This window comes from Eucalyptus grandis, chromosome 5 (genome assembly GCF_016545825.1).
Source record: "Eucalyptus grandis isolate ANBG69807.140 chromosome 5, ASM1654582v1, whole genome shotgun sequence".
NCBI lineage: Eukaryota > Viridiplantae > Streptophyta > Magnoliopsida > Myrtales > Myrtaceae > Eucalyptus > Eucalyptus grandis.
The window spans coordinates 27,026,287-27,052,583 of record NC_052616.1 but is presented as its reverse complement, the minus strand read 5'-3'; the positions used below and the strand labels follow the sequence as shown (position 1 = coordinate 27,052,583).

The 26,297-nt window shown below is 39.0% G+C and overlaps 1 protein-coding gene across 1 annotated transcript; it reads right to left on the bottom strand.

Moving 5' to 3' along the window:
• Positions 1–3,740: 3,740 nt before the first annotated feature.
• Positions 3,741–8,467, bottom strand: LOC120293794 (probable prefoldin subunit 3). Its single transcript, XM_039313541.1, has 6 exons — positions 8,382–8,467; positions 6,729–6,900; positions 6,557–6,628; positions 4,593–4,712; positions 4,411–4,512; positions 3,741–4,082 (listed from the first exon to the last, which is right to left on the bottom strand). The coding sequence occupies exons 1-6, from the start codon at positions 8,465–8,467 to the stop codon at positions 4,002–4,004; spliced, it is 633 nt and encodes a 210-aa protein (XP_039169475.1). The 3' UTR covers positions 3,741–4,001.
• Between the last annotated feature and the right edge of the window lie 17,830 nt (positions 8,468–26,297).

The window sequence follows — 26,297 nt, the reverse complement described above, 5'->3', positions numbered from 1 at the left end:
GCCGGCCTCTCCGAAAACCGGCGGCGTCTCTCCTCCTCCTGTTATGCGAACAGGATCCTCTTGAGGCGAGCATCCTTTCCGGCGAAGATGCTCCTCGGCGAGCAGCTCCTATCTCATCTTTTCCTCTCGGATCAGTACGCTCCCCTCGCCTCACCGATCGAATCTTTCTGTTATTTCTCTCGCACGCCAGCTGGCACGGCTCTAGAAGGTGCTGGCTCAGCGCTCTCGTCACGGCTTGTCGCGCCTCCTTCGCTCACAGACGCACGCATGCTTGGCCTGTCTTTCTTCCTTGCGTCACAGACGCTGTGCTCGCTGGGGAAGTTGAGGGGGAAGCGCGCGTGAGGGAAGAGGGAGACTGAGGCTGGGGCTGGGCTTTCTTTTTGTTTGGTTCTATGATGGGCCCAAAGAATTAAAAGAAATGGGTTGGACTAATGGAGGGAGGGGGCTCAGAACTCCTTATAGCCATTAGAAATAATAGGCCGGTTGTTAAGGCCATTAGGGAGCATACGTCGAGGACCACACGAAGGCAACGACTGAAAAATTCGCAAAAGAGATTATTTTATTTGGCGCCTTAGCTCAACACAAAACCCAGCAATTTGGGCTCCTGCCATTCGCGGAAATGATTGCAGGATTTTATGATAAATAAAACATACGTTCAAAAGGTTACAATTATTTATATATGAAATAAAAAAGATCCACAGACCTCGGATTAATCCTGCGATGCGATTATTTTCATCCATTACATAAGCGGTAAAGTGAGTCTACATAATCATGTCAGAATACACAGGTACGTTTTTCAACAACATGCATGAGTTCACAGTTTGTTATAGGTTTGTTATGTTTTAAAAGAAAAAAGAAAGGCTATGAACTCGATTCACTTACAACTAGATACATTTTAGGTGGCTAAACATTCAAAAAGGCAAAATGCCAAATAAAGCCATCTTTGACTTCAACCTTTTGGCTCTTCATTATCATATCATCTCGCAAATTTCTTTGCGCTCTCTGGCTCCTCCGTTATTGAACTCCGTCCGGTGAAAGCTGAGAAAATTTACGAGAGCATACACCAAAGGATGTTTTCTTAAAAAAAAAGCAAACGTCATGTCATTATCAACAAAGCTTGACTTGAATAACTACTACTGCCAATCCAACAGCCCTTTTCATCATCATATTACTTCAATTAGACAACAGTTTCATGAAAACTCTTTCAAGCCAAGAACAAGGGAAAAAAAAAGCATATTCACATAAAGACTCACTATGACAATACTTATGAATTGCGCCTTGAAATATCATATCAACAGCGAACAAAGTAGCGTTATAGTGCAGATGATTACATTAGAATTTTTCTGATACGAAGTTTTTCGAAAATAGATGGTGCGCCACACCATTGACCCACCGAAGAGATTGTTCTACCCGGCTAGGAGTACTCAGGCTCATGTCCCTCGCCAACGCCAAGATCTTGAGTCCATGATTTGTTACGCTTTTTGGTTTCTCAAATGAACAACATTTGGGTAGAGGCAGAAGCTTATTGCAATCAGAGATGAAAGGATACATAGATGGATTTCCACAGCTAAGTGGTAAACATTGTCTCCTCACTTTGAATGCGATGCTCAAAGCCAAAGAAGCCGTGGAAATAGCAGCTGCTGTGAAAAGGCAATCTTTTCATCCTCATTTCTTCGATTTTCTATTGCAAAGGAATCGCCCCAGCAACTGCTCACTGTTTGAATTTTCAGACTGTAAACTGAAAAACCAACCTGAGCATGCCATCTTATTGATTAACTGGCCAAGACGAATATCCTAGACATGAGGATGAAAATGTTGTTGGCAAGGATTAAGCTGTTTGACATTATTGGACTCACAAAAATTAATAGTCGTATGAACTACGAGGCTGGTGAGCACACCACTAAACTCGACGATGTAGTCTATTGTCCTAGCCAAGAGTTAGAGATTCTACTTACCTTCGATGAACCTCGATGAACTATAAGTGATTTTACCAAGAAAGGGTCGTGTTGCGAGGTGGTGGGCAAGCAAGGCTGAGAGAGAGAGAGAGAGAGAGAGAGGGCAACGATGAGAAGGAGTGAGAGAAAGAGAGAGGGAGAGCAAGTGAGGAAGAAGAGATGGGGTGGTGTGTGTGGTATTGGGGGAATGCCTCTATCTATAAGTAAATCTCTTATCATTACCTTTCCAAGTTGACCAATATGATTCATTTAGGTGGGTAAGGCTAGGTTGGTAAGATGGCAAGGCTAAGGAGGAAGATGTGGCTAGCCTAATCACTTGGACCACACTTGTTCCTTCTCTTATTGGGCCATTTGGGAGTTGAGTCATCTTTGTAATGATGATTATATTAATTAGGGGACACCTAAGCCTTATGACTCAACTTAGCATTAATGAACTATGGTCCAAGAGCATTTAATGTAGCTTTATCCCAATCCAAGAAGATTCTAGATGGCTTGCACCTCAAGTTGGGCATGCAGACCATTCCTCTCCAAGTTTGGCGTGTAACCTCCCATTCTAAGTTGAAGAACAGTTTCGAACAACTTTTGAAATCAGCATATCATTACCTTATTAAACGGACTCGAAAAATTATAAAATTTTAATATGTTGCCAAGAAGATCTTAAGAAACATTTTTTCATGAAGGAAACTTAGCCAAATTTTGTGCTGTGGAAAGAGCAGAAATTCATTGAACACAACCCAAAATCCGTCCGTTGAGCAGATTCAATAGTCAAAGAGAGTGACTCATTTCTAAATCCAAATCTTCACAAAACCATTTGAAATTTTAATATATTATAGATACTGATGTCATTTAAAAATTTTGTGAAGGAAGCATGTCTAAATTCGAAATGGAAGATTTAATAAGAATTCAAGAAAGCAACTTGGTTACTGTTTTCACTCCATGAGATAGGTTCCAGACGGTGAATGATTGGGCCTTCGTCCCTATCATTTCACCTTAGAAAAATATAAAATTTAAGTATGTTTTATATCAAGATTTTTAGAACAACTTTCATGAAGGAAATTTCTCCAAATTCGAAGCAAAAAGAGCTCTATAAAATTGGAAAGTGGGAAAGATCCAGCAGTTTCGAAAATCAAAGGTGGCATATCTAATTGGAAAGAGGTGGTGCCCTACTTGGTTAAGAAGCATTAATTGTTCGACAACCTTATCCTCTAAGTTTCCAACTAGATCCTAGGTTAGCTTGGACACTTCATCTTGCTCATTGAATGCCCTAATTCCAAGAGATATTAATGTGAACTTATCTTGAGTTCAAAGTTTGAACTTGACTTGGCTTTTCTCTCTTTTCCTCTTGGGTTTGTGGCCCTTTCCTTGTGGCCTCCAAAGTCCACAGTTCACATTTAGGTATTTAGGGTATGATTAGGCCTAGGCTATAGGGACACCCTTTTTCACACATCATTTAATGCATTCACATTAATTCACATTTGTTCACACTTGTTTTTCTAAGAAAGTTTGACTAGTCCAAGGCCTATCTAGCTTAGCCTCCTAGTTGGGACCAAAATAAGAGTCGAAATTGAGGATGTTACAATAGAAATCTCCAAGATCCGACAACAAGAGACCCACCAAATTACAGCACTAATAAATCACTTGATCCAAAAGCACTCTTGCCAACATGTATTCCACAGTAGACCTCAAGCAGGCTCATGTTTTTCCCCGAATTCAAATTTAAACTGGTTCATACTAAACATACATAGTTAAGGTGAAAACGACATAAAATAGATGGACCCAACATTAATTCAAAACTAGTGCACCACACGCAGAAAGTGAATAATCAAGCCCAAGAGGTTCTCAATCAAAACCGTTTACAAGACAAGCTTTGTGTAATGCAATAAATCTAACTAAACCTAACCAAAATCACTCGTTATCAGAGTCTTAACCACTGCGATAACAGAGCGATACATATTCATTCACCTGATTGAAAATGGGAAGATCAAAGTCATACTCTCATCCAGGAGTACACATTCTGCTACCATGATTCGACTTGAAAAGATCCCTTTAAGAGTATTTAGCAGGAGTACCGGCTCGACGGATTCTCTTTTGGTGAACATCCCAATTATACACACGAGCGATTGTAACCTGCCAAATAAAGATTCACCTCTCAAGGGCTGTTTCATCCCCAAAAAGAAAAGAAAATTTCCAGGGGCCACCAACATAATTGCCATGATATAAACTAAAGAGTATGGTCCTACAACAAGTTTCGAAATTTTTCAATTTCACTTAAGTGCAATATCACCACACTCCAGGTTGTCGCAAATCAGCATGTCTTTGCAATTTATAGCCTCACACCAGTTACAAAAATCACAGCAGCAGTAATTCAACAACAACAACAAACCTACCCAAAACTGACATAATAAACAGCTTGAAACTAAAATGGACCTCCAAGTTCCAAAAAATTCTGACTTACCTGCGTGATTGTTACTTGGTCCAGTAAGAATTGTAGATCAGCAACAAGAACTTCTAAACTTGCTTTAACGTTTTCTAGGTTCTTTTGTAGAAGAGTTGTGGCCTGCAACATGAATGGATGCAATAAATAAGATGCTTGACATCATTATTGGAGATAAAGGAACATTGCTTCAACTTGAGTACCTCTTCGCATGAATACTGCAACATAACATTTGCTCCCCGCCATAAACATACTGAATCAGCATGTTCGATGCAAGCTCGAGAATTTATGCCTTCAGAGACTTCGAAATCAGCAAGCTGTGCCTGCATCCGCGATAAAGAGCCATAAAAACCAGTCAGTTTGGCACCTATTATTATATTTTGCGTAGTAGAAGTTTTGATGGTCTTAGGTTTTAAAGCCCAATACAGTAATCCCACCCCATTTGGCTTTCTAATAGGACCTTCAGACATGAAAGCATAATATTGCTGATGATATTCAGGTGTCGAAATCTAAAACCACCACACAATTATCGAGATTAACGTGGGTTCTCCAAAGCACTAATTGAGAGCCTTAGGAAGATTGCTTCCAGAAGTGCATTTGCAAAGGAAAAAAGACAATCAAATATTCCATATTTAGTCAAGTGCACCAAAAGTAGTTCCTAGTATGGCAAGAATAAGACCACAATATCCTCAACCTACTTTGTTAAGATAAAAAGGATGATAAGCTAAGAGATCATCGAGGAGCAAGAAGATATTTGAACATGCAAATTTTCTAACACAAGATATAAGAATATTTTAGTTCACATCACATATGTCAAGGATTCCAGATTAAAAAAGTGAAACTGACAAGTGAAAAATTGGTGGTTTAACGACAGCATAAAGAACTTCAGGCGATAAAATAAGAAAGAACTCTTTATTGGATAAATATTATATGTTTATGAGTAACAAGTTTACTTCGTAAAAAGCCTCAACAGTCAACATGAGTTTGAACAGGTATCCAATAAGTATACTCAGTTACAATACATGCACCGAGAAGAATTCAGCTTGAATTTCAATCATAAATTCCAGTTCTGAGGCTACGGTTCAATATTTCAGTAATATAGACACATGCTCGTTGCACACATATAATGGCATGCTCGATCAAAGGTCACTTTGCTATAGCACATCTAAACATTCCTCTTGGGTAAAAAAAAAATTGAGATCCAGCAATTGAGCTATCCAAGTGCAAACTTGCAGGTTGGAAAGGTGAATGTCGAAAAAATGGGAGCTTTCCAATCAGCCAATTTGCTTAAGTCATTATGCAGGTTCCTAGTTCAGTGTCAAATAAACTAGAGCCTAAAAAAGAGGATATCTTTGTGGTCGAATGGAGTGGTGAGGTTAAGTAATTGTTGCATCAAGGTGCCCCAATTTGAAATGATCGATCAATTCAAATCCTGGATTTTCGCGTTGAGAGAGATAGCACACCTTATTTATGCGCAACATCGCCGGGGGGGTGTTAAAGCCAATTTGAGGGAGAAAACCTCAGTGCAGAGACAGATGGAGGGAGGACATAGTACTACTTGCACGCTCTGTGTTTTGGCAGAGAGGCTGAGATGCCTGGCTACCTCGTAGTTGGTTTTTTGAAGGACTGGTGCAGGATAAATCTAGCAAATTCTTGTTCACTATAGAGATATGCAAATGACAGCACACGAGTAGGAAACTTTGTTGATGGCAGAAAGTATTGGGATGTACAATTCACCACTTGCACAGAGACTAGTGAACAGACGAGAACAAGATTGTCAAACTACAGTTCTTGCATGCTAGTTAACTGGTATGAAAGAGACGGGGAAGGACTCTATCTAAAGAAGGCAAGGGATATTAGCTGCTTACAAGATGAAAACCACATGGAACCATATGGCACCACAAGCGATTGCCTTGGGAGTGATTTAAAATAGATGATATACAAAAAGAAAAAAGAAGGATGCAAATAAATCAATACTAACTATAGCAAAGTCAATGAGAGTCCTCAGGTCACCCATCTATTATGTTGCCATTGGACTAAATCTCCTCAGGACATGGATCTGTCAAAGAGCCGCAAATAAGATGGTGACCATGGAATTGAACAATACCCAATCCAAATCTTGACTAGTTTGCACAGTCAGAAGAAAGAGTTGTGCAAGACAACAAACCTCATCAGAAATCTTCTTGGCCTGCAAAGTAACGACTATGTCTAACCACTTCTCAAAATCAGTTATTGTTGCCTGGCATTTGATATAGAAAAGGAGTTAATAACAAATTTAGATGTGAGATTGCACAATGGAATTCAATCAACATCACCGTAGTTGAAAAGAAGCCTCTTACAGCTTGCTCAGAAGTTCCAATGTTACTTATCCAATAGCTCAGCCCTTTCACTGATATGGATTGAAGAGAACAAGCTGCTATTGCTGGACCAACAATGCATGTCTTGCCAAAGGCCGTACATCCATGTAAAAGAACATTTGACCATGGCCTTAGAGGAGCTTGCGCAAAAACACTTCATTAGCAAATGTAAGAATGATAGATATGAAAGAAGTTAACATTAACCACATTATTAGCATATAGAGAGAGAGAGACACACACACACACACACACACACAATCAATGCAGTTCTACAAGCTTTTTTGAATAAAATCCATGCATAATTTAGCGCCCTCACAAGAATGCATCAGGGAAACAATGTTAGAGAGACACACACACACACACAAACAATGTTTGACAGTTTCTCACAATGAGGGAAAAAAAAACCGACACTTCCATCTCGATCGATCAAATTATATCTCATGCAAAGCTTCCATTTGAAGCCCAAAAGTTTAGCAATCGCATTAGTTTCCAACATTGATTATTGCTATGCGTATGCTTTTCTTCTTCTTTTTTATCGGGAAAGAGTCCATTTTCCTTTAGGGAGAAAGCTGACGACAAGGCAAAAGGACTTCAGAACATAATAATAACCCCAGACTCACACTAAAATTCTCACGGATTGACCAGTAACAGGAACAAATCAACGTTGAAGACATCTAGACAAAACATCAAACAGGTCACGAAGGACCCTCGGCGAGACTGATTTTTTAACTTCAACCAATCGAGATCAATAAAATCCCGAGGATTCTCCCTTCGACTGAAACGAAGCTCACGAACCTGCTTCAGACAGCTTCACTCTCCTATATCTCGGTTCGAAGGTGGATGGAGACAGATCCCGAACAATGGAGCAGAGCAATGAGGAGATTCTGAACACGTAATCGACTCTAAAGGTCGATCGGAATAGAAACGACCTAGCAGGGGTAGTGCCGATTCCTATCCTCCTCGGTTCCCTTCAGCCGAGCTCTTCAATGGCCAAATCCTTTTTCAAGCGAGCGTCCAACATCCTCTCCTTCTTGCTCTCGGCTCACTCTTTCTCCCCCGTGAATCTCTCTTCAGCCTATCTCTCTGCAACTTGCCTCTTCAATGGTCGCCTGTTATTTATTTTTTTATGATCCCACATTTGGATCTACATTTTCTCTTAAAGTTGCGACTAATCGACGTAAAGTTTTTCCATGCTTTGTACCCTTTCGTGACAACTGCCCATTTGGTAACCGTCTTGATAGGAGGCGGTGTATAAAAAGGAATGTATGTTCATTTCTTACGGGTAACACAAACTCTCATATTAAGAGTACACAATCACTACGTGAGGGAATTTGGTTAGTAGAGTGTCCCCAATTTTCTTTGATTTCAGGTTTTTCTGACAAACGTGAACAAGAACAATGGCGGGAGGTTTGTCTTTAATTGATTTGGCTTCCGCATCATGAATTTTATGTCTAACATTTGGTATCAGAGCATGTTAAAAGCCTCGGCCTTGTTTTGTTGTTTTTTTTTGTTTTTTTTTTTATGTATTTTCGGGCATTTTAGAACATGAACAGTAATTCGGAGTTTTGAGGCCAACAGAGAAACTCCCAAATTCCGGGCAAATTCTGGCGACCCACCCCTTGATTTCGGACCCACACGGTCGCACCGCCATAAGGAACCTTAGCCATGAGTTTTTCCGGTATATCGGTGTTTGCGGAGGCTAATCGGGCGGCGGAAGTCATGGTGGTTGAGGATTTGTGTTTGTGGAGTTTTTCGTTTGATTTGAGGGCTATTTCTTGGTCATTTTCGCCGTAACTTGGATCCATGTAGTTGTGCCGGCATGTTTTACAAAACCCATAATTTATTTCAGTCTAAGATGGGCTGCCGGAGACGAAACGGGGCTGAAATCGCGGCTGAAAATGGCGAAAAACCGACGGAAAAGCTTCTGTTCGTGCGAGGAAGAAGGCGCATGGAGCCCTCGCACGCGCTGCGGTTGTAGGCGCGTGAAATCCACGCGCCACGCGCCCTCACGCGCGCTAACCGCTAGCAGTAGGGCCCACGCGTGTGGAACTGCCCTGCAGTTGCAGGGGCATTGGACTGCGCGTGTGTGGACCACGCGCCTGCCGTGGAAACGGGCGCGTGCTAGGCACGCACCTAACGTCCCCTCCACGCGTCTCCTTTAACTATTTTGCCTCAAAATTTTTTGTTTTTACAATCATGCCCTTGGCCAATTTATTTATTTACTGTTCTGCCCTTATTTATTTATTATGTCATTTCATGCAATTTTTTTATGAATATTTTATGCATGAAATTAAATGTCCAATGGTCCATATATTTAATTAATTAGAGAGTAGCCACATCATATTTAATTAATTAAATTATATATTAAGAGCCTCCGGATCATATTTAGAAATTGACATTGATTGTAATTAACTATATTAATATGATGAATTTTATCCCACAAGAATTTTCATTATATTAATATGATTAATTAGGAAGAAATATCATATTATTTTCTTAATTTACCCACATGGATTAAGAAAAGGTATATAATATGGTAGTTTCTTCATGAAGTAATTATGAATCTATTTAGACTAAAAACTTAGCCCACATGCAGTTTTTATGTTATGTGATTCATATTCGTGACATGTTTACATTGGTAAAACATGATTTTATGTATATTATGCCTCAAATTTTGTGACATAAGCATGATTATTTGATATGCAGCTTTACAACCTGTAAATTTCTCTGAATTTAAGTTTGATGTTCCCATACTGAATGGTGAAAACTATAAAGTTTGGAAGGAGTAAGTTCTTCTTCAATTAGGGTGGATGGATATTGACTATGCTATAAGGAAAGACGAACCACCTGCTCCTACTGATTCAAGCACTGCAACTAAGATAGCCCTTTATAACCAATGGGAGCGGTCTAACTGCGTTTGTGCTATGTTTATAAAGGCTAAAATATCTCTTAATATTCGTGGTTCTGTTGCTTAGCATAACAATGCTAAGGCTTTATTGGAGGCTATAAATGCGCAGTTCGAGAGTTCTGAGAAGGCGCATGCCATGACCCTGATTATGAAGTTTTCATCAATGAAGCTCACTAATGTTAAAGGTGTGCGTGAGCACATCATGCAAATGAGGGATATTGCGGCTCAGCTTAAGAACCTTGGGGTTGAGATATCTGAATCATTCATTGTGTATTATATTCTGAACACTCTCCCACAATAGTATGCACCTTTCAAGATCTCTTACAACACACATAAGAATAAATGATCAATTAATGAACTCATGATCATGTGTGTTCAAGAGGAGGAAAGATTGATTATGGAATTGGGAGAAAATACTCATTTGGCAACACAAGGAAAGAATAAGGGCTATGGCAAGCATAAAGGAAAATGTGAAATACCTATCCAAGCTGACATTAAGAAACAATCCAAATGTTTCTTCTATAAACAGAAGGGGCATATTAAGAAGGATTGTGTCAGATTTAAGGCATGCTTTGAGAAGAAAGGTAATCCAATCTCTTGTATTTGTTATGAATCTAATATGGTTGATGTAAGTCACAATACTTGGTGGATTGATTCTGGATCACAATCCACATTTTGAATTCCTTGCAGGGTTTTCAAAACCACATGAAGCCAGTGGGAAGTGAACTTTGCATCTATTCAGTAAACAATATGCGTTCGCATGTGGAAGCTATTGGGACATGCAAACTAGTTCTCAATAGTGGCTTTGTTTTGAATTTGGAAATGACCTTTTATGTACCTAGTTTTTCTAGAAACTTAATTTCAGCTTCAAGACTTGTACCTTTGGGATACTCTTTTAACTTTTCATATTCAAACTTATGTTTATCATTTAAATCTGAAATTGTTGGGAGTGGTACTTTGTTTGATGGTCTTTTTCGAATTAATTTACAAGACAATGCATATTATGATGCGATGCATGTTCATGATAAAGCTAGTATGAAACGATGTGTTGTGAAAGAACATTCCTCTATGTTATGGCACCGGAGATTGGGACATATCTCCATAGAAAGAATTAAGCGATTAGTAAATGATGGAGTACTTGATACTTTATATTTTACTGATTGTGATACTTGTGTGGACTGCATAAAGGGAAAGCAGACTAACAAGATAAAGAAAGGTGCCAAGAGGAGTACAGAAATATTAGAAATCATACATACAGATATATGTAGTCCGGATATGGACTCTTGTGGTCAGAAATACTTCATCTCCTTCATAGATGATTACTCACGTTATATGTATTTCTACTTGATTCATAATAAATATGAAGCATTAGATACCTTTAAGGTATTTAAGGCGGAAGTAGAGAAACAATGCGATAAACAAATTAATATCGTGAGATCAGATAGAGGTGGAGAATTCTATGGCAGATACACTGAAGATGGACAAGCACCTGGTCCATTTGCAAGATTTCTCCAAGAGCATGGGATAGTTGCCCAATATACTATGCCTGGTTCTCCGGACCAAAACAACGTAGCGGAAAGAAGAAACCAGACCTTATTGGACATGGTGCGTAGTATGCTTAGCAGCTCCAAACTTCCTAAATCCTTGTGGACTGAAGCACTTAAGACGGCAGTGTACATATTAAACCGAGTTCTGACCAAGGCTGTCCTAAAGACACCTTTTGAGTTATTTAAGGGTTGGAAACCGAGTTTACATCATGTGCGCGTTTGGGGATGCCCGTCTGAAGTGATAATTTATAATCCACAAGAAAAGAAGTTGGACCCAAGGACCATAAGTGGATATTTCATTGGATATGCCGAAAGGTCTAATGGATACAGGTTTTATTGTCCATCTCATACCACTAGGATTGTGGAATCAAGAAATGCAAAATTTCTTTAAAATGACTTGATTAGTGGGAGCGATCAATCGAATGACCTTGTTCCTAAGAAAGATCATTCAGACACTCAACCTTCCACCTCAAGTTTAAGGTTAGTTGTTGCTTATAATGCCCCTTCAGTTTAGCCGGCTATTGAACAACCAATCGTTGAAGTTCCACAACCTGCTGATATTGATCTAGTGGATCCAATTGTTCAGCAATTACCAGAAACTGTTGAACAACCAGTTGAGCAACACGTTCCTCAAGAGAATGTTGATGCAACATTGAGAAGATCTGCTAGAATAAAGAAATCGGCTATTCTTAGTGATTATATTGTGTATTTACAAGAGTCTGACTACAATATTGGAGCTGAGAATGATCCTGAAACGTTTTCATAAGCCATGGATGGTGATAAATCTAATTTGTGGTACAATGCTATGAAGGAAGAGATGAGTTCTATGGCATCGAACAAAGTCTGGGATTTGGTTGAGTTACCTAATGATGCGAAGGCCATTGGTTGTAAATGGGTTTTCAAAACTAAGAAGGACTCATTGGGTAACATTGAAAGATATAAAGCTAGACTCATTGCCAAAAGGATCATTCAAAAAGAAGGAATTGATTACACGGAGACTTTTTCTCCTGTATCTAAGAAAGATTCTCTTCGTATTGCTTTGGCATTGGTTGCCCATTTTGATATGGAATTACATCAGATGGATGTGAAAATGGCGTTCCTTAATGGAGAACTGGAGGAGGAGGTTTACATGAAACAACCTGAAGGATTCCCTTCTAGTAAAGGTGAGCATTTGGTGTGCAAGCTTAAGAAATCTATATATGGCTTGAAAAAAGCATTCCGCCAATGGTACTTAAGGTTTCATGATGTCATCTCTTCATTTGGTTTTATAGAGAATGTCATGGATCAATGTATATACCAGAAGGTCAGTGGGAGCAAAATTTGTTTCCTTGTGTTGTATGTGAATGATATACTACTTGCAACCAATGATAAGGGGTTGCTACATGAGGTGAAACAATTCCTCTCTAAGAGTTTTGACATGAAGGATATGGGTGAGGCATCTTATGTCATTCGCATTAAGAACCATAGAGATAGACCTCGAGGAATTTTAGGACTATCTCAAGAAACCTATATCAATAAGGTCCTAGAAAGATTTCAGATAAAAGATTGTTCACCAAGTATAACACCCATTGTGAAGGGTGACAGGTTCAATTTGAACCAATGCCCGAAGAATGAACTAAAAAGGGAACAAATGTACAACATTCCATATGCTTCTGCTATTGGAAGCTTGATATATGCTTAGGTTTGCACTCAACCTGACACCGCTTTTGCTGTGGGAATGTTGGGAAGATATTAGAGTAATCCAGGTTTAGACCACTAGAGAGCTACAAAGAAAGTGATGAGATACCTTCAAGATACCAAAGACTATATGCTTATGTATAGACGAACTGACAACCTGGAAGTGGTCGGTTATTCGGATGCGGACTTCGCGGATTGCGTTGATTCACGAAAATCAACATCTGGATACATTTTTATGTTAGTTGGCGGAGTCGTGTCATGGAGAAGTGCCAAGCAGACTTTGACTGCTACTTCCATTATGGAGGCTGAGTTCGTTTCTTATTTTGAGGCTACCTCGCATGGTGTATGGTTGAAGAGTTTCATTGCTGGGTTTAGAATTGTTGATTCAATTTCTAGGCCATTAAGAATATATTGTGACAACTCAGCTACAGTTTTTATGGCTAAAAATGCCAAAAGTGGCAGTCGAAGTAAGCATATCGACATTAAGTATTTAGCCATAAGGGAACGTGTTAAGGAGAATAAAGTGGTCATTGAACACGTTAGCACTGGAATGATGATAGCCGATCCTTTAACTAAAGGCATGCCGCCAATGAAGTATAAGGATCATGTAACTAGTATGGGAATATGTCCTATCCTGTGATTTGTCGTCATATGAACGATTTTTGTTATATGAAACTCTTATTCAGTTGTAATGTTGATTCTCAATTTTTGTGTACACATTTTGTTGTTTACGAGAATAACATTTATCCTTGGTTCTGGAATAAACATGGGGTTTATTCATTAAGATTTTATTGTTACATATAGGCTGACATTAAAGAAATAAGATGTATTGTGATACATGGAAGATATTACTTACTCTTAGAGGACATGTCGCCATGATTCATGTGTTTTGTTTCTTTTCTTTGAGCATAAAGTTTTCGTGGAATTAGTTGAATAATCCGTATGATGAAAATGATGGGATCAAGTGGGAGAATGTTATTTCTTTTTTGTGATCCCACATTTTGGATCCACATTTTCTCTTAAAGTTGCGATTATTCGACGTAAAGTTTTTCCATGCTTCGTACCCTTTTGTGACAACTGCCCATTTGGTAACCGTCTTGATGGGAGACGGTGTATAAAAAGGAACATATGTTCATTTCTGACGGGTGATGACAAGGTCTAACACAAACTCTCATATTAAGAGTACACCATCAGTACGTGAGGGAATTAGGTTAGTAGAGTGTCTCCAATTTTCTTTGATTTCAGGTTTTTCTGACGAACGTGAACAAGAACAATGGCTGGAGGTTTGTCTTTAATTGATCCTGGCTTCCGCATCATGAATTTTATGTCTAGCATCGCCCTCTCTGAAAACCGGTGGCGTCTCTCCTCCTCCTGTTATGCGAACAGGATCCTTTCCGGCGAAGATGTTCCTCGGCGATCAGCTCCTATCTCATCATTTCCTCTCGGATCAGCATGCTCCCCTCGCCTCACCGATCGAATCTTTCTCTTATTTCCCTCGCACGACAGCTAGGACGGCTCTAGAAGGTGCTGGCTCAGCTCTCGTCACGGCTTGTCGCGCCTCCTTCGCTCACAGACGCACGCACGCTTGGCCTGTCTTTCTTCCTTGCGTCACAGACGCTGTGCTCGCTGGGGAAGTTGAGGGGGAAGCGCGCGTGAGGGAAGAGGGAGGATGGGGCTGGACTTACTTTGTGTTTGGTTATATGATGGGCCAAGGAAAGACAAAAGGAGATGGGCTAAAAAGGAAATGAAGAGATGGGCCCAAAGAATTAAAAGAAATGGGTTGGACTAATGGAGGGAGGGGACTTAGAAGGCTGAAAACTTTGCCAAGGGGCCGGCCCACACGACTTCATTTCGCTTTTTTATATCTTTTTTTTTTTTTTTTGTTATTATTATTTTATTTTTATAAATTTTCAGATTTTTGTAAAATAAATGGATACCTAAAACATTGATAAAAATATGAGTATCAATAGCAATGACCGAAGCAGATAATATCGTATTTACCCTCTAATGGAGCTACCTATAGTAGGGTCAAAGGCCAATGTGGCGATGTTAGGTTTCAGATATTTAACTGTTCCCACTTACCTATATATGGGCTATTGTGCTTGTAGATAAATCTTGCACGACTTCAAAAGTGGGAATGTTGGTTTTTATTTATGTCTCCGATCTCATATTTGCCTAAATACGACCTATAGCACTTAAAGTAAGTGTGGGTGAGCTGTGACCAAAGTAGGCAATGTCGTGCTCAAGCCTAGATAGGGATGTCTGTGACACTAAGGCGAAACTTCAAGAGTAAATGGTCAAAGTTGAGCTCAATGCAATGAGATCACTCATTGAAAAAGAGTCATCGGAGAGCTTACACATCTAGTATGCTAGTTTCAAGGAGGGGTTTTAACCCTTCCAACTGCTGCACTAGATAAACTACTTCATCATCTCATCCATCGTCAACAGCTTGTCAAAATTCTATAGATACAAAAGGATGATTTGATATGTAGACACCCTTATAGTCACCTAGCAAGATGTGATAGTTATTTCCGTGTAATTAATCGTCTTATTTCTTCCCTTGATCTTTTCCTCTTAAGCCTACAGAGCCAAACAAGCTAATTTCAAAAGTGGTTAATCTCTTAGAACTGATTCATCATTGATGACATCTCAAAATTCAATAAGTAAAAAAAAAAAAAGGTATTTGAAATTTAGACACTCCAATACTCACCCGGCTAAATATAATATTTTCATTTGCCACATATTTTGATCTCACCAATAATATGTAAAACTTGAAGAGTGAAATTGAGAAACAAAAGAAGAATGAATCCTCACAACCGTACTTCAAGATATGACCCACCAATCCAACCACGACATACCCGCCGGCTTTGCCATCAAGTCCCAGACCGGATCTCCTGTTACTACAATTCGATCGCCGGCTTTGTCTTCAAGAGATTCGCATGTTTCGAGCTCTAACGTTTTCCTCAATGCACATCTTTTAAGCGATGTCATCACGTCCTACATCGTGCTAGACAATTGGTGATTTTGAATCTCCGAAGATATTTATAGAAGAGACATCCTCTCCGTCATCTAACCAAAATCACTCGTTGTCAGAGTCTTAACCACTGCAATAACAGAGCGATACATAATTCATTCACCGGATTGAAAATGGGGAGATCAAAGTCGTACTCTCATCCAAGAGTACACATTCTGCTACCATGAATCGACTTGAAAAGATCCCTTTAAGAGTATTTGGCAGGAGCACCGGCTCGACGGATTCTCTTTTGGTGAACATCCCAATTATACACACGAGCCATCGTAACCTGCCAAATAAAGATTGACATCTCAAGGGCTGTTTCACCCCCAAAAAGAAAAGAAAATTTCCAGGGGCCACCAACATAATTGCCATGATATAAACGAAAGAGTATGGTCCTCCAACAAGTTTCGAATTTTTTCAATTTCACTTGAGTGCAATATCACCACACTCCAGGTTGTCACAAATCAGAATGTCTTTGCAATTTATAGCCTCACACCAGTTACAAAAATCACAGCAGCAGTAATTCAACAACAATAAACCTACCCAAAACTGACATAATAAACGGCTTGAAACTAAAATGGACCTCCAAATTCCAAAAAATTCTGACTTACCTGCGTGATTGTTACTTGGTCCAGTAAGAATTGTAGATCAGCAACAAGAACTTCTAAACTTACTTTAGCGTTTTCTAGGTTCTTTTGTAGAAGAGTTGTGGCCTGCAACATGAATGGATGCAATAAATAAGATACTCGACATCATTATTGGAGATAAAGGGACATTGCTTCAACTTGAGTACCTCTTCGCATGAATACTCCAACATAACATTTGCTCCCTGCCATAAAATGAAACTGTCACGTGAAAAATTGGTGGTTTAATGACAGCATGAAGAACTTCAGGTGATAAAATGAGAAAGAACTCTATATTGGATAAATATGATCTGTTTATGAGTAACAAGTTTACTTCGTAAAAAGCCTCAACAGTCAACAGCGTGAGTTCGATAGATATCCAATAAGTATACTCAGTTACAATACATGCACCGAGAAGCATTCAGCTTGAATTTCAATCTTAAATTCCAGTTCTAAGACTACGGTTCAATCTTTCAGTAATATGGACACATGCTCGTTGCACACAAATAATGGCATGCTTGATTAGAGGTCACTTTGCTATAGCACATCTAAACATTCCTCTTGGGTCAAAAACAATTTGGGATCCAACAATTGAGCTATCCAAGTACAAACTTGCAGGTTGGAAAGGTGAATGTCAAAAAATGGGAGCTTTCCAATCAGCCAGTTTGCTTCAGTCATTATGCAGGTTCCTAGTTCAGTATCAAATAAACTAGAGCCTAAAAAAGAGGATATCTTTGTGGTCGAATGGAGTGGTGAGGTTAAGTAATTGTTGCATCAAGGCGCCCCAATTTGAAATGATCGATCAATTCAAATCCTGGATTTTCGCATTGAGAGAGATAGCACACCTTATTATGCAACATTGCCTGGGGGGTTTAAAGGTTGTAGCCTATTTGAGGGAGAAAACCTCAGTGCAGAGACAGATGGAGGTAGGAGAGATGAAGGGAGGACATAGTACTACTTGCACGCTCTGTGTTTTGGCAGAGAGGCTGAGATGCCTAGCTACCTCGTAGTTGGTTTTTTGAAGGACTAGTGCGGGATAATTCTAGCAGATTCTTGTTCACTATAGAGATATGCAAATGACAGCACACGAGCAGGAAACTTTGTTGATGGCAGAAAGTATTGGGATGTACAATTCACCACTTGCACAGAGACCAGTGAACAGACGAGAACAAGATTGTCAAACTACAGTTCTTGCAAGCTAGTTAGTTGGTATGAAAGAGACGGGGAAGGACTCTATCTAAAGAAGGCAAGGGATATTAGCTGCTTACAAGATGAAAAACCACATGGAACCATATGGCACCACTAGCGATTGCCTTGGGAGTGATTTAAAATAGCCAATATACAAAAAGAAAAAAAGAAGGATGTAGACAAATCAATACTAGCTATAGCAAAGTCAATGAGAATCCCCAGGTGACCCACTTATTATGTTGTCGTTGGACTAACTCTCCTCAGGACATGGATCTGTCAAAGAGCTGCAAATAAGATGGTGACCATGGAATTGAACAATACCCAATCCAAATCTTGACTAGTTTACACAGTCAGAAGAAAGAGTTGTGCGGGACAACAAACCTTATCATAACTCTTCTTGGCCTGCAGAGTAGTGACTATGTCTAACCACTTCTCAAAATCAGTTATTTTTGCCTGGCATTTGATATAGACATGGAGTTAATAAAAAATTTAGATGTAAGATTGCACAATGGAATTCAATCAACATCGCTGTAGTTGAAAAGAAGCCTCTTACAGCTTGCTCAAAAGTTCCAATGTACTTATCCAACAGCTTAGCCCTTTCACTGATATGGATTGAAGAGAACAAGCTGCTATTGCTGCACTAAGAATGCATGTCTTGCCAAAGGCTGTACGTCCATGTAAAAGAACATTTGACCATGGCCTTAGAGGAGCTTGCGCAAAAACACTTCATCAGCAAATGTAGGAATGATAGATATGAAGATCAAATAATTTTATTTAAGAAGTTAACATTAACCACATTATTAGCGTAGAGAGAGAGAGAGAGAGAGAGAGAGAGAGAGAGAGAGAGAGAGAGAGAGAGAGAGAGAGATCAAACACAATCAATACAGTTATACAAGCTTTCTTGAATAAAATCCATGCATAATTTAGCGCGCTCACAAGAATGCATCAGGGAAACAATGTTAGGTAGTTAAACCCCACAATCTCAGGTAATCCCATCATCTCATTGAAATTCTGCAGAGTCTAACCCTTCACTACATTGTTGATCAGCAAAAAGAGGATTAGACAACTAACCACCATAAGATGACTTTGATGTTACACGAAAAGTAAAGCACTCAATGGGAAACAGACACTTAGGAACCTATGAGAGAGATTAGTATTGCTCGTCTAGATACTCAATCGGGGAAGACACTCATAAAACTATAATAGGATCCTTGCACATGTTGAGTACAAGGAGCTACTCCTTTTTCCAACAAAATAACGAATTCCTCATCCACCAAGAAAAAGTGAATTAAACGATCAAACAACATGAAGTATGTGGGAAGCACACTCGAGAATATGAAAGGAAGTTGAAGATCTTTCAAGTTTCAGTCCCCCAACATGCCCACTACTCGATTGACTTACCAAGGTCTATGAAATAAATTATGTACATTGATTAAGCTAAATATGAGTATTGAAAAATAAGTACTTCAGCAAAGAAAAGCTAAGGTTACTGCTTAGTACATTAAGCCATTGAATGCCTAAGCAGAATAAGACTATTAACCATACAAAGTTTGGCTGGCAAACAACTTGAAGTTGCTCATGTAGATCTCCACCGTTACATCTGAAGACATTTTAATAGGAATAGTTGACTGCATTCCAAGACTCTGAATAAATAGGATGAAAAAAGCTAATAATTATGGCTAGAGAAGCAGGACTTCTACTTTAAGAATGGGAGTACTTGAAAATTGCAATTATAACCATTGGCATTAGATGTGGAGTAAAGTTGACAATCCCAGTTCATCTTTGATTGTGCAGAATCAAATAATCCCAGTTCAATCTCTAGAACTGTAGGAAACAAAAATCATGCAAAAGGGAGCAACTGAGGTTATTGCATTTGCCTTATTTAATTCGTAAATGAGTCAGAGTTATAAAATTCCCAGACCTAGCTCAAAACAGCAAAGGATTCAGAAAAAGACATGTCATTTGCACACCGAATGATAGTTCAAGAATGTAAATTCCTTATAAGGTGAATTGCAACATCTTCCCCAACTGTGTTTGGTAATTTAAGAGGGAGGGAATGAACAAATAGCAAACAAACAAACAAACAAAATGTAAGTTAAGAAGTAACTAGAATAGCACATTTAATTCTTCATGAAGGAAGTACCTAAGTCACTCATACAACATAAAAGGTATCAACAATTCACTCTTTCACTAACCAGGTGTTAATTCCTTTATTTCATTTCTCACAAATCATGATTGTTCTGTAGTGAAATTTTAAAAAAACACTACATATGGTATGACCAGTACTCTCAACCACCTTTGCCTTTCAATAAAACCTAGCATTTGTTAGCATCTTCAGTGTGGTTACTATTTAGCCAAGTTACGTGCTGCGAAGCATGTCAACCCCAACATTATGCTGATAAGCAACATAAAGTAGCTAAGCATGATCACCGTGGACGCAAGTGAAAGTACCGCATGTAAATGACATGCGAAAAATGAATTTTGCTCAGAACAAACATGATGAACAAATACAAGCGGTGGTTCCAGAACAAAGACGAAAGCTTAGCTGAAAAAAAACTCAGAAAACAAGACGCAGCAAAAAATGAACTTTAGTTCTATTAAACCTTGGCAAAAAATGAACATTTGCCAATCAAATGATACATATCTTATCCATCTCTATTAAACCTTGGCAACCATAAACCCTAAGTTTACAAGATTTTGGCACACCTAGCACCCTCTCCAATGATTCACATTCAGAGAACCCCAAATATTTCAAATTCTGTAGATTAGATAGATTAGATTTGTTTAAGCTTTTGATGGAATTGCATTTCCAGAAATCCAAAAACTGCAATGATTTCAATCCTCCCAAACCTTGAATCTCAGTTAGTAGAGGTAATAAATACAGGAACAAACGTTGAATCTCCTTTAGACTAGGTAGAACGGGCAGCGTCTTGAGCAATGGACAGTCGTACATAATCAATTGATTGAATTTCCGTAGCTCCTTAAGCACCTTGAATCGAATCTCTCCCGGTGAATATCCATTAATACACAGCTTCAAAAAATTTTCCAAGTTCGAAAAGGCTAACCAATCTATCAGTGACTGGACATACCATAACGTCAACTCTCGAAGGTTGGATGGGAGCCCGATAAGAGATTGGGGCTCAGCACCCCTTAGGTGGAGGTGTTGTAGTTGAGAGAGGGAACTGAAATCGATTGGAGGCAAGACCATGTTTTCAATGAATAGGGTCATTCGTCTCAAAGCAGGTAGTCTCACGATCCCCTCTATGTTGGGTTCTTGCAGTGAATTGCTGACTATCACAAGGTCAACTAAATTGGTTAGGTTTGAGCAGTCGGGGATCGGGCTTAGCTAATTCGAATAAAGGCTTAAAAACGTTAGGCTCTTGGGAAGCTTTGGCGGCCGTTGGGTTGAATTACAGCCCCTTAAATTAAGTTTTTGGAGATTTGTAAGCTGATTGATGGTTGTCGGCAATCCACTAAAGCAGCCAAGGGTTAAGTCTAGAATTTTCAATGAGGATAGTGCCCCGATTTCACTTGGAATTTCCCCCACCAAATGTTTAGAGCAGGCATGTAACTCTTCCAGATTTTCCAACATTCCTATGGTTTTCGGAAGTTCACTTATGCAGCTATCATTGAGATTTAGTACCTTCAACTTTTTTAAATATCCAATACAATCAGGTAAGAACTTGATACTTGACTCTCTCAAATCTAACTCAACCAATGATTTGAGCCTCCCAATTGAGTCTGGTAGCTTTTCTAGGGGGCAATTTGAGATGCGTAAAACTTTCAACCTTTCAAGATTTCCAATAGAATGAGGTAATTCACTTATTTTAAAAAATTGGACATCTAGCTCAAGTAGTGACTCCAATTGTCCAATAGAGTGGGGAAGCTTTTGAAGTTCCCTACGTGGCGAGATTAGAGACCTCACATTTGCTAAATTATCAATCGATTGAGGCATCATTGAGCATGTTCGATCTATTCTTAGCACTGTCAAAGATTTTAGACCGCCAATGGACTCCAGTAGTGACTCAATAGCTTTACTCGCTATCTCTAAGTAATCAAGATGTTTTAGATTGCCAATGGACTTGTCAATCTTTCTTAGTCGAAGGCATCTAAGAATCAAATTCTCTAGTTGCAATATTGCAAAGAAGTTGGACGTCTTTTTAAGGAATGGACAATCCTTGAGCTGTAGGATTTTCAACTGTTTTGCTACCTATAAAGTAATTGAGTTGAAATTCAAGAAAGAGGAAGAGTAAATATAATGCAAAAGGATGTCGTGAGATCATACCATGATTTGACACCATCCTCCCCAGTCTTCAGTCACGTTATTCCCAGATAGCATGAGAATCGTTAAGTTCTTCAACCCAAAGTTGGTAGCTCGGAATTTTGAAGGGCAATTGCTCCAAGAGAGCCATCTCAAATAAAAGAAAACATTCTTAAAGTCTCCTTCAAAGTTTCCGTGGTCCAATTGAAGGAACCTAAGGTTGACCAAGCCCACAAATTGCTTGTGCTTAAATCTATACGTCTTATTGGGATCAGGTGTACCAAGATTGAGCGCCGCTATGTCTTTGGTTCCCTGGAAACCAAAAGTAACAACCAATGAGTACATATGTCACTTTGACTTGAAATTAGTTAAAAAGGTGATGACGCTAATGGATGCACTGGATAACATTTAAAGGTAAAGATTACCATTTTTGTTTGCACTACACAGAAGGCATCCTTGGGAGACCACAATCTGCTACCCTTCATATGGATTTCGCCACTTTCTGGATGGACGATACTCCTTTCAAGGTCTCTAAGTTGGTCGTGCATCCATAGTTTATTATCGTTGGATATTTTTATTAGAGACATACGTTTGAGGATATTGACCTCGATTTCGGTCGAATACCCAAAAATTGCATCCCAATATTTAACTGCAATTGTTTTTTTTTTTGGTAAAGTATTTAACTGCAATTGTTTTCTCTTTGTTGAAGTAGAAACATGCGATATCAAGATAAATTTGCTGTTGATTAGTCCCCAATGCTTCATAGCTTATCATTAGTTTCTTCTTGACATCCTCATTCATCACCTTCTTTAACTTACGTAGGGTGTCTTCCCATGTTCTTTGGCATTTTCCACGGAGCGTGGAACCTACAACATTTAGAGCCAACGGAAGTCCTCCTAGCCCATTGATTAGCTTTTTTTTGATATCCATATAACCAGGTGAAGGCTTGGCACGTCCCAAGGCACGCTTATAGAAAAGTTGAAGAGCACCATGGGAATTCATCTCTGGCATATCGTAGAATGAAAATTGTCTACTATTAGAGACTGGGAGATTATCATCCTCACCTTCATTTACCAGGAATTCAATATTCCTTGTTGTTATGATGATTCTACTACCCCCACCAAACCAGTTGTGTTCACCTACAAGTCTCATGATTTGGTCCCAGTTGTCAATGTCATCAAGAACAAGGAGGACTTTCTTGCCAAGAAACCTTGTCTTGATCACTTCATCAATGAAGAAGGGGTTTGTGCAACTAAGATTGAGAATGTCAAACAACACTTTCTTTTGTAAGTCTATTATATCATGAGTTCGAACATCTTTAAGAAAACAGCAATGATCCTGAAAATTGAGGGTAGATTTGCCTGAAGACGGCCTCAGCTAGTGTCGTTTTTCCGATCCCACCCATACCATGAATCACAATAAACCGCACATCAAAAACTCCTACATCTAATAGCTTCATAATGTGATCCATTTGATCCTTAATTCCCACCAAATGATTAGACATGTCCGTTCGTCTTGTCCATAGCAAATTTGAAACCTCTTCCACCATGAGGATTGTAAGTTTATATAGGCTGCCACATACATAACATGCAATCATCTCAGATTAAAAAAAAAAAAAAATCACATATGGAATCTTTGCCTGCATAACGTGTCATTGGAAGGTTATCATCAAATTCAAAGTAATTGACTTTGAAAGCAACCGGCATGAAAAGAGTGATCATTCATGCTACGAGCCGTTTGCCAAAAATAAAATAAAATGAAAGCTGCCACTGTCAGGATTCTTTGGTCCGGTGAATGGTGGGGAAAAGGTTATTTCATGACGAAGGTCTAATTGGATTTTGACTAAAATTCCTCGGTGAACCCGGTCTTTTTCATCTCTTTAGCCACTAAGGATGAGTTTGAGGATTGACATAAAAGAAAAAGATTTTCTCACCAGGCAGTTACCTGGAATTTAGGAAACAAGAATAAAAGCTCAAAAGCATTTTTCTTAATGAATCCGAGTAATAGGGTAGTAACCGAAAATGAGGAACACTTTCAGAGTATTTATAAGCGTTCATTTGAGTTGCCAACAATCATTCTTCCAAATAAGCTACCAACTAGTCTAACTTAGCAATTTCATCAGTCACATTAAATTTGTTGGTAATTTAATCAGAATAAGTTGGTAAGTAACTCAAATTATGCTTGGTAATTTGATAATTGAGTTCCTAACCTCAGAATGTTTGTGAACTATGCTAATAAAAGCGGGTTCGTTCATAACAAAAGTTTGTTACAAAAGGGGAATTTTCAACAAAAAATAAATATTGATAAGTGGCTCACATAGGAATGGGTAACTTAAATTATTTAGTAACTTAATCAGAGATTAGTTAGTACGAAACTCATATTAGGTTATTAATTTGTTTCAAATATTGGTAATTTTGAAATGTGAAGTAAACAATTCAAATAAGAGGTGGTAGGTTTTATAAAATTTGTAAATCGGCAAACGATCAATTAAACTTAGTAAATGACTCAAATAAACGCTGGTAACCTAAAATTAGTTTGTAAAATAATCAAAGAGAAGTTGGTAAGACGCAAATTAAGGTTGGTAGTTCCATATAAAAGTTGACAACTTTAAAACTAGGATGGTCACAAGGCAAAGGAAATCCGCACCCTGTGGTGACCTAAATAGGATCTGGGGTTGTGAATAGGTCAAAGCAAGAAAATGACCAAAGTTTTTTTAAAAGCATTTTGCTAGCAGAAAAATGAGCTGCGAAGTTAAGAGATTTAAATTTTTATTTTTCACACATATGTTGTCTTATTATTTAATCAACTCTTAGATTTTCATAATTTTTTTTTTTTTTTTTTAATGATTAATTAATTAAGTTGATATGCCTTGAGACTATTGTTACCAAAACTTGGGATTAAAAGGTGAAAAGTCAATTTGTGCAAGAAACCTTGCTCCCTGAGCAAAATTTCTGCCTCCCTCACTGCGGCCGATCCAACCATACATCACATAAGATTCGACAGCAGCAAACTGAAAGTTATTATTCTGGAAAAAGTATCATAGAATATAATCTTGAAATTGACGAAATGAAAGTAAACTTAACGGAAGAAGCTAACAATACCCGAAATCTTTTAGATTCCATCCTTTAATTCTAGCAACCTCTCTAAAGCCTCCTCCCACTGCTTTGTCATATCCTTCCCAAAGTCACTCTTGTGATTTTGGAGGGCTGTCCTATATAACTCGGTCTTAAGTTTAACATCATCCGCATCCACGTCGTAGAATATAAGGAGTATCACTTTCTCAGTGTCGTCTCTCGATAACTTCACTATGTGCGCGAGCTCACAGAGGCACCACTTGCTTGAAGCGTAGCTTTTGGAGAAAATTGGGATGTAAATTCTAGATTCATTGATTGCTTGCATAAGACTGCCTCCAATCTCTTTACCAACTCGAAGCTCTTCATCGTCTTTGAAAACACGGATCGCTGCACGTTCAATGACTTTGTAGAGAGAATCTGCAATGGTTAAACGGGTGTTAGGCCCTCTAAAACTCAAGAATACCTCATGTGTCCTCCCCAATCCACCATCATGGCTATTGCTCGTCAGAGCTGCCGTCCCACCGCCATCAGCCCCCTCTCCGATCCACCATCATGACTGCCTCTTGCCGGAGCTTCTGTCGCCACCTCCATCGCCGTCGCTGTGGTTGCCGCCGTCTCTCTTGCCTCACTATTTCTGTTCATTCCGAGAGGACGATGGAGTTATTGATCTCAGGATCGAGTCTGCGGTGAATGAGGGAGAAAAGGGTCATTAACGAGGCAGATAAGAGCTCCTGGAAACCTCAAAGAAGTGGCCGATGTAACTGAGTTACACTGGAAAAATGGGGCACTTCAGGTCACTGATATCAAAGTGTTCGATAAGCGATTAGAGATGCTTGAAGAAGGAAATAATACTCTCAACAATTGCAACGTAAACCACTTTCAATGACTTCTCCTTAATTTCATGGAAAGCAATCACAGGGAGTTCTTGATTACAGCTAGACGGAACCAATTCCTAGTCTTTCACTGAGGCGCTACGCTTGGTGAACTTACACAAGCGGCGACAGTGAGTTCAATTTATCGTTGCAGATAGACTATCTGCTGAGTAATCAGATGGAAAATTATATACCAAGAAGATGTGAAAGAATCTTGTACTGTGCCAAGGTTCCCGAAAGAAGAACAAGCTCGAATAGTTTAAAAGAAAATATTCCGACAACTCTATAACATGTCCTAAAGTGTGTAGTTTTGAGGTTCTAGCAAATAGTTGACGGGCATTTTATCGCCTCTATGCAGCCGGAACAGTTGGGAGCTCTTCCTCCT